Source organism: Pezoporus wallicus, unplaced genomic scaffold, assembly GCF_028554395.1.
Source record: "Pezoporus wallicus isolate ANWC-B61680 ecotype Strahan unplaced genomic scaffold, APGP_CSIRO_Pwel_v1 contig_13178, whole genome shotgun sequence".
Lineage (NCBI taxonomy): Eukaryota > Metazoa > Chordata > Aves > Psittaciformes > Psittacidae > Pezoporus > Pezoporus wallicus.
The window spans coordinates 525,510-545,252 of NW_026641245.1; the positions used below are offsets into that span (position 1 = coordinate 525,510).

The 19,743-nt window shown below is 61.9% G+C and overlaps 2 protein-coding genes across 2 annotated transcripts; both read left to right on the forward strand.

Annotated features, from left to right (window-relative positions):
* The first annotated feature begins 12,699 nt into the window (after positions 1-12,699).
* ANKRD34C (ankyrin repeat domain 34C) lies at positions 12,700-14,959 on the forward strand. The gene has a single exon (XM_057422708.1). It carries the CDS (start codon positions 12,770-12,772, stop codon positions 14,291-14,293), a length of 1,524 nt encoding a protein of 507 aa, XP_057278691.1. The 5' UTR covers positions 12,700-12,769; the 3' UTR covers positions 14,294-14,959.
* A 1,620-nt stretch (positions 14,960-16,579) lies between these two features.
* On the forward strand, positions 16,580-18,591 carry TMED3 (transmembrane p24 trafficking protein 3). The gene is made up of 3 exons (XM_057422725.1): positions 16,580-16,798; positions 17,294-17,542; positions 18,019-18,591. The coding sequence occupies exons 1-3, from the start codon at positions 16,637-16,639 to the stop codon at positions 18,253-18,255; spliced, it is 648 nt and encodes a 215-aa protein (XP_057278708.1). The 5' UTR covers positions 16,580-16,636; the 3' UTR covers positions 18,256-18,591.
* Positions 18,592-19,743: the final 1,152 nt, after the last annotated feature.

Sequence of the window (19,743 nt, forward strand, 5' to 3'; positions counted from 1 at the left end):
GCACCCCGAGATCAGCCCCTTCACCAGAGCAGAGCAGCGAGACCTGCTCTGCAGCCAGGTTTGGTGCTCCTCAGTACAGAAGCCACACCAAAAGCAGTTTTACATGCAGCTCCTTCAGTGACTGATCTCAGATCTGGAAAGGCTGCATCCCACAACAGCAGAACGATGTGGATGTGAAAATGAAGCTTAATAATGGATAATTTGCTCTCTAGGGGAAAAAAAAAGCCAAATGGAAGCGTGCTGTTGTACCTGCAGTCGTGTCATTACAGATGTAGTGATTCTGTGGTTCTTGCCAACTCCTTATGGAAATGCTGCTCCAGAGCAGTGCGGGGACTTCCCGAGCCCTTGGGACCGCAACTTCCCACTCCAGGGGCTGCCAGAGAGGAGCCAGGAATCCCAAGTGCTAAATCAAACCTAAGGGTGTAGGCAGGAGCAGAGAGGCAATAATGAGGCAGAGCAGCCTGGGGAAGGAGTGTGGAGGTGTCAGCAGCAGCGGGGAAGACACAGCGCAGGACACATCGGGGTGTCACACCAGGAGCCCCGGTGCCACCCTCTGTGGTGCCAGGGGACGGTGGCTCTGGGTGTCCCAGCCTGGCCCGTGAAGCTGTGGCTGTGGCAAAGACAATCACCAGCTTTAGCTCTTGGCTTGCATGCGAGCCCTGCTGCAGCCCAGGGGGTGCTGGGGTCAGTGCCTTGCACTGAGCATTGCTGTGGGCAGCGTCCATCCCCCCTGCAGCTCCACCACCCCTGCAGCCTCCATCCCCCCTGCAGCTCCATCACCCCTGCAGTCTCCATCTCTCCTGCAGCTCCACCACCCCTGCAGCCTCCATCCCCCCTGCAGCCCAGGCCCGGGCAGGAGCCGCGCTCGGGGCTGTACAAGACGCTGCGCGCCCCGCAGTCCGTATTGCAGGTGACACCCAGCGGCTGCGTGCAGGCAGCGCAGCCCCACTGCCACCGCGGGCACCCGGCACCGCTGCGGGGCATGCGGCTGCACGGCAGCCGAGGGGATCCCAGCACCGTTAGGGCTGGGAAGAGATCATCCTGTCCAGCCCCTGCCGAGGCCGGGCCACCCAGAGCAGGCTTAGCCCGCTGCCGGCCCGGCCATGTCACCCCAGGGACCCGCTGGGCACGAGGCTGCTGCAGCACCCAGTACTGGATGTGCCAGGGCCCCCCCGGCAGCCAGAGGGCCCGGTGGCTCTGCAGAAGGGATCCGCTGGGAAGGGGGGGGGCATCAGGAGGTATTTGCAATTTCCTTCCCACCCCCGGGGGATTTTCCCTCCCCTCTGCGGAGGGCAGCAGCAGGAAGCTCACTTCCCTCTGGCCAGGAGCTGTTTAATAACACAGGTATGTGGGGCGGGGGGAGGACGCTCAGCACTAACACCCACAGACAGAAGCACCAGCGAAGGGAGTTCACCTTGCACCGATCCCCATGGGTCCCACACCTCGGCCCAACAGCAGCCTGGGTCCCGCTCCTGGAGGGTGCCCTGAGCTCTCCTGTCCCACTGCCAGAGGGGTTCTGCCCCATGGGCAGCAGGCATCGGCCAGCACCAACTGCAACCTGGATGGGACAACCCAGAACCGTTTTTGCCCCTCCACTGGAGGCATCACCCCCCTGCCACCACACCAGCATCGTGTTGCAGGCCAGGTTGGATGGGGCTTGGAGCAACCTGCTCAAGCGGAAGGTGTGGAGCCCCATGGCAGGGGGTTGGAGGTCAATGAGCTTTAAGGTCCCTTCCAACGCAAACCATTCCGTGGCTCTGATTCCAGAAAGACCCTCATTTTGGAAGCGAGCCCTGTTTACTCTGACACGAACTTTCACATCCCTGGGAGCTGCTCAGCTACATCATCATCAAAACCAACACGGGACGCGGGGCTGCTCGCTCTTTTTGTGCTTGCCCACTGGCTGCTCACACAGATGAAAGGCTTGGCTCAGCCGGAGCTGGGCCCGCGGGCTCTGTCTGGCTGAGTCCAACACTCTTTCCCACCCTGCAGCAGTCCTGGCATGGCTGGGAATGCTGTGAGAGCCTCTGGAGCCAGCAGCAATGCTGTGGGACTCAAACTGCTCCAAGCTGAGCCTCCTGCTAACCCTGCACATGAGACAATTCCAAAGCAGCAAATTCCAAAGCAGGCAAATTCCGAGACCTGTTACAGCCGGGTGGGAAGAGCCACAGCCATGCAGGGGCTGCTCATTCGGCACCACTTGCCCTAGTAGGAAGCTCTTTACAGCCCTGTGGTGCCACCCAGGATTTGTGGTACCCCCATGCATCTCTCAGCATCTAAAGCAGTTGGGATGTGATTGTCACCATCCCAGGCACTAGGAAACACGGGTGGCTGTGGTGGGGCTCACTGACAGGGAAACATCAGTGCCCTCTCCCTGCTCCTCTGCTCGCAGATGGTTTGTACGGGATGGTTTGTACCTTCCAGCAGAGTCAGACACTGAACGTGGCCTCATCCAACAGCCAAAGCTGCAGCTCTGCACGGCTCGGAGCCAGGGCAGCCACAGCACGGAGCAGGGGTTACCTGTTCCTGCAGGCTTTGCTAACGTCACCCCGGCAGTGGCTCCGGATGCGTCCGGGGTTGTGTGCCATTGACTCACGCCAGGGGAATCTCCAGTTCGACCCAAGTGTCTTGGAGCAGGACCGTTCCCCAGCCGGCTCGACGGCTGCGACAAGCGCTCACATGCCCAGGCTGGGGAGTGGAGATCCGGATTCCTCGGCTCCGGCCTCGGCTGTGCTGGAGCTGGAAGCAGGAGGGGTCGGGGTGCTTGGATGCAGAGCGGGTGCAGAACGGGTGCAGGCACAAGTGGCCCACCCCAAAGGGATGGACCGGGTTTGGACAACCTTCCTTGTGCCATTGCCCTCACATGCTCCGAGGGGAGAAATCACAAGAGAAGAGGTTGGGGCACGGTGACACAGGGGCAGCTGCCATGGGGCAGGTAATGGGGTGGCACCATGGCACAGGGCCCCGTGTTCAGTGGGTAAAGTGGGCAGGGATGTGGTAATGGACAGTTCCCAGCCGCCCGCAATGGGGCTCTCTTGCCTTTGGCACTGGGGCACCCCCGGCCCTGCCACAGCACTGGGGGAGGCAGCGGCTGTCGGTGCCTTTCTGCAGCGTCAGACTAATGCACGCGCTCAACCCCTGGTTTCTGCACACAGCCCGACCCGAGAGGTCCCCCCCGCGCCGGGGCCGGTCCCTCCCCACAGGGAGGGGACTGCGCTTATGAAATTTGGGAATAGGGAGTGTCCGTGGGGCTGGAGCAGCCGCAGCCGCGGGCGCGGGGCACTTGCTGCGGGCGGCACGGGCAGAGGCGACTGGCACACGAGGTGCTGCCGCCCCACCGCAGACACACCGTGCCCCCGACGGGAAGAGGCAGCTGGGGATGTCCAAACCTCCACCTCGCCCATCACTGCTCCGGCTTCTTGCGTTTGCTGTACCAAAGTTCCAGGGGAGACGTCTCCTGAGGCCGCTCTCATCTCCTTATCACTTTTCCAGCCCAGCTTCTTCACTGTAACTGTTGGACGGAGAACTGATAAGGGTATGCGAGAGGCACGAGCATCGTCCTGGCACGTCGGCCCCCGTGCTCCCCAGGCTGTCCCGGCTGGGATGTGGGACTCCAACTAAACCCGAGTGCAAAGCAAACTCAAGGGTTAAAGAAACATCTTGTTTTACCCAAGAGCCAGCAGGTCCCGTCCTTCCTTCCAGGCTTGTTCTCTTTCAGCATCTCCAACAGGTCTGTCCTGCGGGAAAACACTGGCATGAGGTCTTGAGATAGTCTGCATGTGGGCGCTGGAGCGCGGCACCGGCATGTTTCCGATCGCTCATGTCCCGGTGGAGGCAGCTGGAAATCCTTTGGAACTGGTATAAAGAGTCATTACAAAAGTAAGAAATGACTGTGGTGGGTGAAGCTCCTGCGCTCTGTACCTGCCTGGGGCTGTTCACATGAAACACGACTTACTCCGAATGTTCCGTAGTTTTAAGGTGAGCTCTCGCAGCACAGCTGGACCTGCAGCCAACAGCAGGAGCTGGGTGCCAGAGGAGCAAAGCGGGACATGGGGAAGCAAAGCAAAGCGCCAGGTAAGGGTTTGCTCAGCAGAGCCCCGAGTTGCTCACATGCAGCTTTGGGGTGCTGCTGGGGCGCAGCCGTGTCCTACCCAGCCCATGGGGGTCCCGTGGGGAGCTGCCCTGAAACTCTAAACCTCCCGGGATCTGCTTCTCATTCCCAGCTGTTTTCCTTTCCCTGGGTCCCCTGTGATCCCCCATAGCCAAAGAGCACCGCGGCGCTCCGGGGAGCATCACCACCCTCATGGGCACCAAGGTTTGACACCGGTGCAGACAGCCCCTGCCTGCATCTCCCTGCACACCCACCACAGGGACAGGGGCTGGAGGGGGGGGTCCTGGAGCTGCCTGGAGGTGGGTGCCCCAAATCCCCTCAATTCTCAGGTGCAGGCGCCAGGACAGGGACCAACACGGATGAGGCAGCCCCATGCGGATGCACCCCAAAACATTGGTGCTGCTTCAGGGACCCTCCTGCTCAGACCTTCCTGCTCCCAGAGCCCAGGCCCCATCCTGACCCCTGAGACCCAGTTTGTCGGAGGCAAAGCACCAACACAGGGTCTTGTCCTCGCTTGAGGCATCCCCCCAGGCAACCAGGGAGGGGACATGGGGGCAGAGCACTGCTCACAAACAGTCTCCCCAGCCCCTCAGCTGGGCAGGGCTGCTCCCAGCATGCAGGGAGGCTGCGGTGCGCCCCACAATGAAGCAGGAGGAGGCGGATGCTCCTCCTCAGCATCCCCCATGAGCTGGTCCAGGGCAAAAAACCCGAGTGCTCCCGCGATTCCTCCCTGTGCAGGGAGCCCAGGGCTGCCGGGAGCCACAAAGGGGCTGGGGGCAAATGTCTGCGTCCTCGCGGCTGCTTCTGCATGAGGGGTTTGGTGCCGGGACCTCACCTGATCCCTCTGCAAACAGAGCGCCCGCGGATTGTCCGTGTGCATTTGGATTTCACCCATGGCAGGGGGGTGCTGAGCCGTGAAACGCGGCTTAGCGCTGGCTGGAAAACTACTGAGGCAGCCGAATTCCCCAGCGCCAGCCGCGGCCATGGGCGATGGGGAGCGGAGCCAGGACCCGCGGCCAGGGGAGTGTCAGCACGGATGGGCAGCCACGGCTGAACCAGCCCCGGTGCTGCAGCCACTTCCCTCCCAGAGCACGTAGCCTCTATATTAAATCCATGAATAGGAAATTCCAATTCCTCAGAAAAAAAAACGAATCCGGATATTTCATAAGTGTCCCGCTGGACATGAAAGCCCAACCAGGAAATTTCACTCAGCAGAGAGATATTAAAGTTGCTGCAGCCCTTGGGGCAGCAATGGCATGGGACAAAGGATGGCTGTAGGATACGTGTGTGCCACGGCCCCAGCCCTGCTCATGCAGCTCCTTGCTGTGGCACTGCACGTCTCACTGCCCATCACATAGAATGGTTTGGTTTGGACAGGACCTTAAAGCTCCTTCAGCTCCAGCCCCCTGCCACAGGCAGAGACACCTTCCACTGGAGCAGGTTGCTCCAAGCCCCGTCCAGCCTGGCCTTGAACACCATGCTGATGTGGCAGCAGAGCCCCACGGGGGTTCGCTCCAGTGCTCCTCACCCACCTCCACCCACCAGACACAAAATGTCCCTGTCACCAAGAGACCAAGGACACCCCTTTGGCAAATGCTGCCAGCTTGGGGAGGGCTGTGCCAGGGGAGGAAGAGCCACACACAGGGGTGAGGGGTTCAGGGGGCCAATGGGAGCGGATGGTGGGAGCACCCACCCATCCCACAGCACCCCCGTCCTGCAGCACCCACTGCACAGACGCGCTCCCCTGCTGCTGCGCTGTGAAAAGCCACCCCCACAGCCCTGCTCAGAGGTAATTGCAGGTTATTGCAGGGCTCTGTTGTTAAATACGGATCAGTTCTCTTCCGACAAGCGCTCTGTGTAATGCAAACTCAAATCATCTCCCTCCTCCGCCCAGCACCTCCTCACCTGCCAGGAGCCACAGCAAGTCCCAGCCATGGCAGAGGATGCAGCATGCACGATGCCCCAGCCATGGCAGAGGATGCAGCATGCGTTGGACACATCACGGACACAGACACCTCGAACCACACCGTTATTTTCCAGACCCAGAGCACATTTGGCCCCAGGCAGGGAGCAGTTCTCAGGCAGGCCAAGTTGTGTCTCTCCCACCACAGTAATTCCACAGCCCCCCCAGGCTCTGAGCTCTGGGCATGGCTGCAGATGGGCCACAGCTCTGTCCCAGGTGCCAGCACCACCAGCCCATCCCCTCCCCTGCTCACACCTGCACTCCCAGCTTCTCCCCTGCCTCTTCACCCCTGTCCTCTGGCCAAGTGGCTTTCTCCTCCCACCCCCTGCACTCAGCTGGTAACGGCTCCAGACTGAACCGACTCGGCTCCTCCTGCGCCTGCCTGGGAACTCCTGCAGTTGGGTTCAGCAGCACCCATGTGAACCGCTCCACCATGGGCTCCAGCACCCAACACCATCACCAAGGGTCACCCGTGTGCTTCCAAACCCTGCCCCAGCCCCTGAGACCCCACCGGGGTTGTGGCTTCCTGGAGGGGGTGGCATTGCCGTGACAGCCCCTGGCTTGGGAAGGACCCACATTCACCACAGTGGGATGGAGCAGCGCTGCTTCACCCCGCAGCAACACGAGCATCCTCACTCCCAACAGCGACTATTCCCCCTGCCCAGGGTCAGGGCTTTTCCAGCCCAGCACCGGGAGCTGCCTTTCAATCCAAAGGGCTTCTCTGCAGATCCTCTGGAGGAGAGCCGAGATGGAAGTGAAGCATCGCGGAGGTGCCGGATTGCGTAGATTGCAAAGGAAGGAGGAGGAGGAAGCGTAGGGAGAGGGAGGATGCGTCGTCAGGGCAACCGCCGGCTGCGGGATGGGAGCGGGGTGAGGGGAGCAGGGGACGAGGGGAGTGGGGACACCCGTGGGGGCTCGGGGCTGCACCCCCAGCACAGGCTCACTGGAGGGAATGCAGCTCCCTGGCACACAGCTCCGCACGGATGGGAGCAGGTTGACAAAGTGATTTTACAGCCACCTTCAAAACACATTCCCGCCCCCATGCGAGAGGAGAAGAGGGGAACAGGAAGGGGTTTGGGAAGAGGATCTTCACCTCCAGAGCTCCGGTGATGGAGACAGCGGGGCTGGAAATCCCAGGGCCCGGGGCTGCCCCTCTGCCCGCTCTGTGCCAAGGTGGGTGAGTCCCAGCACAGCAGCGTTCCCTGAGCCCAACAGCCTGCATCTCACCTGGTCTCACAGCCAGGAGCTCCCCTCCCTGGAGGTGAGGGGTCAGGATCCAAGCGATTGCAGCCATCCAGGGCCCGGCACATTGAGTTAACGGTGCAAAACGCCAGCCAGTCATCACCAAGGGAGGACACTCGCTGTGCAGTGACACATGGCAGCAGCACCTCCATTGCCAGGCCTTAACACAGCTTATTAGAGTCAGAGTCTAATTAATGCAGGCACTGTTGAGCGGAGGATGGAGAATGGCCCAGATCCCACCCAGCTCCCAGCATTCCTCCTTACAGAGGGGTTTAAACTTGTTCATGCTGCAGACATGGATCAGGAGATGGGCACTGAAATCTCAGGGTGGGCACGGGCAGTGCCCCGCTTGTGCTGCTTTGCAAGCGAAAGGTGAAGCGAAGCCAGACTCATCCTGTGAGGGATGTGCTGGCAAAAGGGATTGAGTGGATTTCCATGTGTGGTCACCATCTCTGCAGCAGGGATGGAGCTACTGATCCTCACCAGCTGTCCTCGCTGCACGTGGAGAAGGCCAGCACAGCCCATGGCTCTGCGCTGCCGTGTCCATGTCCTGAGCCCCACATCCTCTGCTCTCTCCCTAGAGCGGCCCTGGCACAGGCAGCAGCCCCCATCAGTGTGGTGACCCCCGCTCCCCACACACCACATCCCAGGATTTCTCCCGCCGGGCCCTGACAGCTCCTAAAAGATGCTGCACTATTTTTACCGCGGTTGCCATAGAGACCTCGGCCCCGCGCGCAGTGATGCTGCTCTTTGGGAAGCGCTGCATCACCGGCCGCTCCTGCCTCCACACGCACCGGCAGGAGGCGGCTATTTTGGGCAGAGCCCCACCGGGGCTGGAGATAACCCGGCCCTGCCCGGGAGGAGCGATGGGGAGAGGGGAGCAGCATCTCCGAGCACCCTGCCCGCTCCAACCAGCCCCACTGCTCCAGGGCCCAGAGGACCCCCCGAGACTCGGACCTGCTTTTAGAAGCAGTCTGAGCGATCAGAGTCAAGACTAAAGCAGATGCAAACCTGCCCCAAGCTTTGGTCCTGTAAGGAGAATATCTGGATGTAGTAGGAAGGGGTCACTTCCCCCATGAGACCCTTGTGAGGAGCGTGGGCAGGGCTGAGGAACCCACACTGGACTTCATAAACCTGCCATCAGCCCTAATCAGTAACACACCTGCAGCATCCTCCTGGAGCAGCCAGGCATTGGGCAAGCAGAGACTGGGACCCCCAGCTGCCCCATAGCAGGGATACAGATCCTCCCCACGCCCAGAAGACACGGGCCATGCCCCAGGAGGGCAGCAGAGTTGGTTGGTCCCCTCTGGAATACCAGCACCGAAAGCTTCCTCATCACCTGTACTCATCCCCCCGGGAAGCATGGCTATAAAAAGAGGCTGTGCAGGGATGAGCTGGCAGGAATAGCTGCGCACAGCCCTCACCACTGCTCTGCGAAGCACCCAAAATAGAGCCAGCCCAACAGTCCCCAACAGGGGAGATGGTCCTGCCCATGGGCTGTCTGTGCTGCAGCTTGTCCCGGGCTATGGAAGCACAAGGAGCCAGGATTGCCGCTTGCCACCCTGTCCCTGAGCCTGCACCCTCTGTCTCCCCGAGCATCATCAGAGCCCCTGGGGATCACACAAACCAGACGGGCTGCTACAGTCCCAACAAGCAGCCGAAAGCAGCTCCCTCCTCCTCTGGGCTGGGCCAGACTAATTATAACTCTAGAAAACTGGAATAGACGCACGAGAGCTGCCCGACAGCTTGTCTGTGGGGAGATGCTGCTGGAGTGGCCCAGCAAAGCACTCGTCATCGCTGCTGTTCTCCTTGGTGCCACCACTGTGTCACCTCTGCTGCTCTGTGCCCTGTCCAGGGGGAAGGCACCATGGGGAAAAAGAGCCCTGGGCAGGGAGCAAGAACTTTCCCCAGATCCCCCAGTGAATCATCCGGGAGCAAATCACAGCCTGAGGAGCAGCACAGGCTGACTCAGCAGATCGTTATGAATAACGAAGAGAAAACACAACCTGTGATCATGTGTGAGGGGAAGGGAAGCGAAGGGGGGCATCTCCATTAATCACTCTGTGAATTCAGCACAAGGCAAACACAGACACCGTTCCTGTGGAGAGGGTGGGTTACCATCAGCATCCAGCCCTGGGCAAGGGTCCCGGCCCTGTGGCAGAGCCCAGCTCTGCAGCCAGGAACCAGCCCGGGCTCCAGCACAGGGATGAGAACTAATGAGAATGGCAAGGTCAGCAAAAGAGGAAGGACCCTTGGATGGGGGGAATGTCAGATCCCATCACTTGCTGCCAACACTTTCCTAATTGAGGAGAGCACTCGGGAATCTGAACTGTCAATCGTTTATGTAAGCCCAGGTTACAAAGACGTTTGGTGAGAGGCCTCTGAAACAAATGGACACACACCTTCAGGGCTTCTTGGGCCAACTCAGCAAACAGAAGTCTCCGTGCTCCTGGAGATCGCAGGGAAGCTGCCATACTGTTTTCCTAAACACTTGCTAATGTGGCAATTTCCCTGCTAGCTCTAGTTATTGTTGTCAACTTCTACCAGCGAAGGTTGCAATTTTAGATTATATTTTAGCAATCACAAGAGAGATTCCCCCTCCTGCCAACCTCATCTGAGAGCACCATGACAAACACCCTTACAGGCAGCAGCAGTCATAAACCAGAGCCACGTGTACACGGGTGTTGTACCAGCAGCACACGTACCAGCGCACGCCATTCCCCAGTGCCTGGGCACACGCTGGCACCAGAGAACACGTGTGGCACAGCTCCCCATGCACAGACACACAGGGACATGGGCACCTGTGTGCAGGCCCCCCGACACACCTTGTACATGGGCACACATGAGAATACGTGTGCAGGGACATGTAGACATGGGCGCGCGCACACACGCAGTGCCCACACATGGGCATGCCTCGCACATGGACACAAATAGACGTGTGCAGGGATATAGACATCCCTGTGCTGATACCTCCTGCACATGCAGATACTCATACTGCAGGGCACACGGACACAGGCACACACACAGGGACATACATACCCCTGCACAGACACGTCCTGCACATGGGCACACGTGTGCAAGGACATACAGACACCCCCCCCAGGGACATGGGCACCCCTTGTACATGGGCAATCACAAGTACTCGTGCAGGGACACACGGACACCCCCCCAGGGACATGGGTACCCCCTGTACATGGGCACCCACAAGTACTCGTGCAGGGACACACGGACACCCCCCCAGGGACATGGGCACCCCTTGTACATGGGCACCCACAAATACTCATGCAGGGACACACGGACACCCCCCAGGGACATGGGCACCCCTTGTACATGGGCACCCACAAATACTCATGCAGGGACACACGGACACCCCCCAGGGACATGGGCACCCACAAGTACTCGTGCAGGGACACACGGACACCCCCCAGGGACATGGGCACCCCTTGTACATGGGCACCCACAAGTACTCGTGCAGGGACACACGGACACCCCCCAGGGACATGGGCACCCCTTGTACATGGGCACCCACAAGTACTCGTGCAGGGACACACGGACACCCCCCAGGGACATGGGCACCCACAAGTACTCGTGCTGGGACACACGGACAACCCCGACGTGTGCACGCACCCCTCGAACACGGGCACCCTCGCACGGGTGGGCGCGGACACGTGCGCGCACGGACACCCCCCCGCCTCTCCCCGCACCCACCGGGGGCGGAGGCGCCGCCCCCCCATCCCCGCGGGCAGGAGCGGCGGGTGACGCAGCACCCGGAGCGTACACGGGGGGCGATGCGGGCGGGGGCACCGGGGAGAGCGGCGGGGTAACCCCGCACCGGGCACCGGCACCGAGCAGCAGGTAACGGCAGGGCGCGGCGGGCGGCACCGCCTCTATCCTCTCCACGACCGGCACCGAGGCGGCGGGACCCTGGACGGCCCCTGCGGGGCGGGGTGCGCCCGCCGGTATCGCTGCTCTCTTCCTGGTCCGCGGCCCCTGCAGCACCCCGGTGCGGCGGGGACGGGAGGTAAGAGCGCAGGGGAGCAACCGCGGCCCCTCCCCGAGGGAAGTCCCGGTGCGAGCACTTACGGCCGGTCCCAGCGCTGCGGGAGCCGCGGGTCTCCGGGCACGGGAGGGGGGGAGCGCAGCGCAGCCCGTGCCCCACGCCGGGGGCTCCGGGGGGATGCTCCAGGGAAGCGCTGGGCAAGACCCGAGGGGTGGAACTGAGGCAGCCGACGGGGCCGTGTCTGCCTCCGGGATGTCTGGAGCTGGGCTCTGCTGGTCCCTCCGGCACCACTCCGAGCCGCTGCCTCTGCCTGGAGCCTCGCAGCTGCCAGGGATAGGTTTGCTCCTGAGGACACAGGCAGCAGGACCATGGGGTGCTCGGGTCGTACGCCATGGCTGCGTCCTTACCTGCCCGAATTCCCCACAGCCGGTGCCAGGGAAGCGCCTGTTGATGCTTCGGAGCCAGGCTGCTGCGGAGCTGCCGGGAGTGGAAGCTGCTCCTCCAGCAGCAGCTCACACCAGCGTCGAGCAGCAACGGGTTACAGACAGTGTGACCACAGCTTCAGCAGCGAGGAAGCAGAGGTGGTGGCTTCAGCACAAGAAGCTGTAGATGTTCACACTGTTTCCGGCGGGCTCTGCGTTACCAGCCAAAGGACATAGAGGACCTAGTGGAAACCACCTTGGGGTCAGGACTGCACAGATTGCTCTAGCACTTGGGGAAATCGGGTGCATCCAGGCAGATGCCAGCATGGCCACTGGGGCAACATAGCTGGAGAGGAGCAAGGCGAGATGAACCAGGGTGTCCTGGTAGGAAGCTGCCAGAGCAGAGCTGCTCTCTGAGGAGACAAGTCATAAGCCGAGGACCACCACAGCACAGGCTGGGATGAGACACGGATGAGTCCATGTCTGGTCCCATCAACAGCAGCCATCAGGGTAAGGGGTGGTCAGATCCTGGGTAATCGAGGGAAATCCAGTGAAGGAGCTGGTGCAAGAGAGTGGATGAAGGCTCCTGCACCTTCATAGATCACACCAAGACTGGTATGGACTAGCCCTGCATTTAAATAGAGCCCCTGCCCAGGAGCCGGGGGAGGGGGCAGGGAGGTGGGTGGGGATCTCAGCTGAGCTCCTCAGGGCAATTAAGAGCAATTAAGGTCAACCGGGACCCTGGCAGCCAAGTCATAGAATCACACAATGGTTTGCATTGGAAGGACCTTAAACCTCCTCCAGTTCCAACCCCCTGCCTGTGGCAGGGACACCTTCCACTAGACCCACTGTGTGCGGTGGGGGGCTTTGGGGTTCCACAGTGTGGGCTGGACATGGTCAGCCGGGCACAGGGCACCCCAGCAGGGCAGGGCAGGGGGGGAGCTGGACACCAAACCTCACCTCTCCTTATGGTCCCTCTGCAGCTACCGGCTGACGCTCCCATTGCCCACCAGTAAAAAAAGGCCGGTGTCATGGATGAGGTGACAGAGCTGGAGACGGGGGGGAACCCCCTCCTGAAGGCAGTGTGGCTTGGGCGGCTCCGCCTCACCCGGCTGCTGCTGGAAGGGGGGGCTTACATCAACGAGAGCAATGAGAGAGGGGAGACGGCCCTGATGGTGGCCTGCATCACCAGGCACGTTGACCAGCAGAGCATTAGCAAGCCCAGGATGGTGAAGTACCTGCTGGACAACAGAGCTGACCCCAACATCCAGGACAAGTCCGGGAAAACAGCCCTGATGCACGCCTGCATCCGCGGTGCCGGTGGGGACGTGGTGTCCCTGCTGCTGGAGAACGGCGCAGACCCCAGCCTGGAGGACCACTCGGGAGCATCAGCACTGGTCCACGCCATCAACGCCAACGACAAGGATGTGCTGCAGCACCTCCTGAATGCCTGCAAAGCCAAAGGGAAGGAGGTGATCATCATCACCATGGACAAATCTGCCTCTGGCACCAAGACAGCCAAGCAATACCTGAACATGCCACCCTTGCTGGACTTCAAGGAGAGGAGCCTCCCCGAGGCACGCACAGCACCCCCCAGCACCCACCCGAAAGCTCCCATCTCAGCACCTTCCCCTGCTGAGGAGGAGAGCAGCATCTTCCCATCGCACCCTGGGGACAGCCCCTGTGCCAACGAGCCGCCCTCCCCAGGGCAGCACACAGGGGCAGCCCACAGAGCCCGGCTGCCCCGGCTCAAGCGGCTGCGCTCGGAGCCGTGGGGCCTTGTGGCACCCTCGGTGCTGGCAGCCTCCACACACCACGATGACTCACGGGTGGGTGCGGATGAGGAGGTGATCACGGGCATCAGCGACCTCTCGCTCTCCAAAAAGGCTCCTCCCGCCCGCGGCGGCAGCAGGAGCAAGGACCCGTCCCTCCTGCCGCCGGTGGACGACCCGGCTCCGAGGGCGCCGCTGAGGAAGGCAGCGTTCGAGAAGAGCCCGGCCGCGATGCAGCGCCTGCCCCGCAGGAGCACGGTGCCCGAGGAGCCGGAGGGCCCGGCCGCGGCGCTGCGCTGGCGGCGGCTCAGCGCCGAGCACCACGACGACGAACCCCAGCTCTGCGGCATCCCCGGCCCGGCCGATGGGAAGGGGCCATTGGAGCGCAGGAGGCTCAGTGGGCCCCACGCGGCCTCGCTGGACGGCTCCCGGGACGCCCTGGACGGCAGCGCTGGCACCTCTCCCCGGCCCATGCGGCGCCGGCCGCCCGGCTTGCTGGAGAGGAGAGGCTCCGGCACCCTGCTGCTGGACCACATCGCGCACAGCAGGCCCGGATACCTGCCCCCCCTGAACGTGAACCCCAACCCCCCCATCCCCGACATCGGCTCCAGCAGCAAAGCCCCCTCCCCGCTGGCTGCTGGCCTGAAGGCTCTGGTGTCCTTCACTCCCAGCTCACCCAGGTGGGGAGACTTGCGAGCCAGAAGGAAGCTGCTCCGGAGACATTCCATGCAGGCGGAGCAGATGCGGCAGCTCTCTGATTTCGAGGAAGTCGTGGCCCAGTAGCCACATCAGCATTTGCTTCCCGCAGAGCTCACCAAACCAGTGCTGTCTCCGCAGAAACGTGATGGTTCCCGCGTCACCCAGCTCCAGGGAAGCGCTGGTGACCACAGGGACCAGACCTGTGCCCAGGGGCTCAACCGGGAGGCTCCTGCTCCCACTTGCTGGAGCTGTGCGGGGAGCCCGGGTATCCGGCCCAGGCAGCTGGAGCCTCTCGTATTCCAGTCTCTTCTGGACCTTTCCCCAGGAGTGATGACCTGAGAGATCAGTCCCAGACCATCTGAGATCGTTCGGCTTCACACACTGGCTCCTGCCTGCAGGTCGCTTACTCCTCATTATTTATAACCTGTTTTTCTTCCACCCAGCTCGTTCAGACATAGAAACCTGTGTGGAGCCACACACGAGCGAGCTGTGGGGTGATGTGTATGTGAAGTGCCTGCCAGGGGGAAGAGCTTAATGCTGCAGGTGCTCGGAAGAGCACCCATTCCTAGCAATTGAATGTATTGGTACCTAGCCGTGCTGGAGAGGGAGACAGCTCTTGACCTCAGACACCTCCAGGCACTGGAACTCCAGAAGCTGAGCTCACCCATTGTTGCTGCAGGCTGGTGACTGGCTTGGAGCGGGTTTATCTCCATCTCTGCAGTGACCAAGGTTCAGGGGCATTTCCCACTGCACTGAATTCCAGGACTGGGAGTGCTCCTTTTTGCGTGGGGAGGTTCTGCCCAACGCTGGGGTCTGCAGCAGCTCTGCACAGGCCCACCACCAGGCAGCATGAGCCCAAGCCAGCAAACACACCCACATAGCTGGAGATGGGGGTACGACTTTGGCTCCCTCCCAGGGCTGGGGACCCCATGGCCCTGCCCTGCAGACAGGACATGTGGCACCCTGCTGTGGGACATGTGGCATCCTGCACCGGCAGCCCAGGCAGCTCTGCACCATCAGGGCAGTGCAATCAGGCACTGCAGGGCCCCATTCTCAGCCGGGCTCTGTGGGGAGCTCTGCTTGTTCCCCACACCACAGGACCATGGGCTGGATGTGCCGTAGCTGCCACCAGCCTCCGCTGAACCGACCACACGGAGCCGGTGGCATGGAGGGAGCCAGCCCAGGGCCCTGCACCACTGCCCGGTGAGTACTGGGGTCTGTACCCTAGTGAGGGCTAACATGTCCTGGCACCACTGCACAGGCAGCAGGGCTTTGACACCCACTGCTGCACGTTCGGCTCTTGCCTCACCCACACGTGCTCCAGCTGTCCGTCCATCCATCCATCCATCCATCCATCCATCCATCCATCCATCCATCCACCCACACGGCTGGCGAGGACCCGGTGCCCTGCCCAGGGCAGGAGCCAGTGCTCAACAGGCTGCTGCAGAGCCTTGCACAAGGCAGAGCTGGGCTTTGGCTGTAACAGCCCAGGGATGTTCTCTAGGACCGTTTGAGGTTTACATGTGTGGCTTAGAGCAAAGGGGGGGGGGAGGGGGTGTTATATTTTTACAGCCTTAAAGTTTCTACTTAGGTCAAATGTCTCAGATTGAATTTCAGGCATGTTTGCGCTGTAAGTGACATTTGTCTTTCAGAGTGTGAATTTGAAATCCTGTTGTTCACCTCCTCCATTCGTTACTAAATACCCTGATATTTTGTGTTTGTCTTCTTTTTCTTAAAAAAAAATGTTTGATGCCTTTGGGCAGCGGTTGGAGATGGGATGTCTGCAGAAACTGGGTCATAGAACCACAGATTGGTTTGGGTTGAAGGGACCTCAAAGCCCCTCCAGCTCCAACCCCTGCCACGGGCAGGGACCCCTTCCACTGGAGCAGCTTGCTCCAAGCCCCTGTGTCCAACCTGGCCTTGAGCACTGCCAGGGATGGGGCAGCCACAGCTTCTCTGGGCACCCTGTGCCAGCGCCTCAGCACCCTCACAGGGAAGAGCTTCTGCCTAAGAGCTCATCTCAGTCTCCCCTCTGGCAGGTTAAAGCCATTCCCCTTGGCCTGTCCCTACATCCCTTGTCCCAAGCCCCTCTCCAGGTTTCCTGCAGCCCCTTCAGGCCCTGGAGCTGCTCTCAGCTCTCCCCTTCAGGAGCCCTCTCTTCTCGTCACCCGCGGGCTCTCCCCGAGCTCTCTCTCCCATGGGAACAGACAGGGGCAGCGCTCCCACACGCTCGTTCCGTGGCGCTCAGGACGGGCCGGCTCCCGGGGATGCTGGCGCGGTGCCGCTCTGGGTCCCGCCCCACCGGCCCCTCCGCTGCGCCTGCCCGGCCCCGGGGGCGGGGAGGTGGCGCCGGAGCCGCCCCCAGCGGAAGCGCGGCCGGTGGCGGTGCCGGGTGCGCGCCACGTCAGGCGGGGCGGGAGCGGCGGGATGCGGGCCGGGATGCGGGCGCTGCCGCTGCTGATGCTGGTGTCGGTGCTGGGCGCGCTGCGGGCCGGCGGCACCGAGCTGACGTTCGAGCTGCCCGACAGCGACCGGCAGTGCTTCCACCAGGAGCTGGAGCGCGGCCTCAAGTTCACGCTGGACTACCAGGTACTGCCCTGCCTGCGCCCCTGCCCGCGCCCCTGCCCCTTCTTGTGCCCACTGCCCTCTGTCCAGCCCCCAAGCCCCATGTCCCTGCCCTGCCCATACCATCGCCCCCTGCTTGTGCCCGTCACCCTCTTCACATACCCGCAACTCTGTGCTCCTTCCCATGTCCCACAGAGCCCCTGGCAGGGCTGCACCTTCACCTTTCCCATGCAGTTCCCGTCTCCCCCTGCACTGCACCACGACCAATTCCCAGCCCTGTTCTCACGTCCAGTGGTGCCTGTCTTGGAGCAAGCACTGGGATGTGACCACAGGAGCCCCTGACCCAGGCCTGGACCCGAGCATCCCACCCTGAGCTGTGACGCCCCACTTGAGCTGTGTGCCCTGCAGGGTGCAACTTCCCCACTGCTCCCTCAGTCTAGGCTGGCCATGTGAGGTATGGGCAAAAGCACGTGCTCTCACCTCAGATTTTGGCATGTGCTGCTGCATCTCCTTGCACAGGTGATCACCGGCGGACACTACGATGTGGACTGCTATGTGGAGGACCCCAATGGCAGGACGATCTACAAGGAGACCAAGAAGCAGTACGACAGCTTCCCGCACCGTACTGAAGTCCAGGGCGTCTACACCTTCTGCTTCAGCAACGAATTCTCCACCTTCTCCCACAAAACCGTCTACTTCGACTTCCAGGTGGGCGACGAGCCCCCGATCCTGCCCGACATGAGCAACCGCGTCACCGCGCTGACACAGGTAGGTCCCTGCACAGTGACATGGGGCTGCCATGGGGGGAAGGTCCTACCGCAGCTCCCGCTTGTGGCCAAACGGCCCCACGGGACAGTGCCTGGGGCTCGTGCCCCTTCCCCTCTGCCGAATGCAGAAGTGCCAACCGCCAGCCACTCACCCCATGCCATGCGGGCCACATCCTGCTCCCAGGGAGGGATCGGGGGGCTGCTCCAGGCCTGAACCTGCTCCAACTGGAGCACCCGGCTCCCATCCCACACATGGGAAGCACAACAGGGCTGGACCAGCCCCAGTGCCTCTCAGTTGTGCTGTGGTGCCTGCAGTGGGTTCCCTTCACTGGGAGGTCTCCAGCGTTGCCCCTTTGGGCAGAGCTCAGCTGGCAGAGACCCAGCAGCTCAGGGCACTGCTGCCATGCCCGGGGTGTCCCAGCACTGTCCTCAGCACCGTGCCGCAGCAGGAGCGCTGGAATGTGCTTGTCTCCCCAGATGGAGTCTGCCTGCGTCACCATCCACGAGGCGCTGAACACGGTGATCGACTCCCAGACCCATTACCGCTTGCGGGAAGCACAGGACCGGAGCAGAGCCGAGGACCTCAACGGCCGGGTCTCGTACTGGTCGGTCGGGGAAACCCTCATCCTCTTTGTGGTCAGCATTGGGCAAGTGCTGCTGCTCAAAAGCTTCTTCACTGAGAAGCGCCCCGGCAGCGGCAGCACCAGCACCTAGAGCCTCAGCCACGCCATGCTGAGCTGCACGGGGAGCGGGCAGCAGCGTTCTCCTGGGTCACCTCGTGCTCTGCAAGGTGCTGCTGCGGGGAGGGCGCTGCAGGGAGCAGGGGATGCCGTGATGCTGCTGAGTTGGGTGGGAAACAGTCACCCAAGTATAGGCATCCCCTGGCAGGCCTTCGCAGCATCACCTCCCACTGCATTGCCCTGCCTGCGGCTCTGTCCCCTCTTCCGGCCGGTCTGTGTCTGCTCTCCAGCTTCCCTGGGGGAGCAGGTGGGTGTCCTGGAGCAGCATCAACCCTCCAGACCCTTGTCCAACAACTGGTACACTGTCAGAACATTGGGGAAAGAGCCTCAGCAGTAACCCAGGAGCTGCTGACTCATAAACAGCCGAGGTTTCAGCTGGAGCTCATTGCTTGGTGATTCCCGTCACTTGATGGGTCCTGTGGTTCCCATTGGTTTGCAAGTCCCTATCCTCACAGTATTTCTCAGGCCTTTCTCTGCCACAGGAGCAAGTGATGTGCCCTATGCAAGATCACAGAATCATGGAATGGTTTGGGTTGAAGGGCCCTTAAAGTTCATCCACTTCCAAACCCTGTCACGGGCAGGGACCCGTTCCACTGGAGCAGCTTGCTCCAAGCCCCTGTGTCCAACCTGGCCTTGAACACTGCCAGGGATGGGGCAGCCACAGCTTCTCTGGGCACCCTGTGCCAGCGCCTCAGCACCCTCCCAGGGAAGAGCTTCTGCCTAAGAGCTCATCTCAGTCTCCCCTCTGGCAGGTTAAAGCCATTCCCCTTGTTCTGTCCTACAGGCCCTTGTGCAAAGCCCCTCTCCAAGTTAACTGTCACCCCTTTAAGTATTGCAGACTGTTTCATACTTACCATCATCCACACCTGGGGCTTGTCCCCCCTGCACATCCCAGCAGCAGTGGGCACAGCTCTGCCTCATCCATCCCAAGGAAGCCCTATCCCTGCCCAGCCACAGCAAGGATCCCCTGTGCCCCTGGGACCGCAGCCCCATTCGCTGGAGCCCCTCAAGGCAGAGACCCCCAGGAGCAGCACCACTGGTTCTTTGCTTTGCTACTTCCCAATAAACCCTGCGACCGCGGCTGCGCTGGGCACCGCTCCCGGGACGCGCAGCTCCGGGTCCCGCCTGCAGCAGGGATGGAGGTGCTGAGGGAGCCCAGCACCCACTGCAGCAAAGGGGCAGCCCCAGAGACGCTGCCTGGAGTCGGCCGCTTGCCTCAGGCCTGGCTGCAGTGAAGCTGCCGCTCGCGCTCCCCAGGGCTCCTGCGGCAGCGCCGGCCTTGGGCAGCTGCCGCGCAGCCGGGAGCAGCCGGGGCCTCGCAGTGACCTTCAGCGGGAGCCGGGAGCTCCCGTGCGGAGCGGGGCCGCAGCCATGGGCCCCACTGGGACCAGGAGCCGCTGCGGAGACAAGGCACCAGCCCTGGACACCCCCCTGCGCACCCTGGGGTCTGCCCTGCACTGGG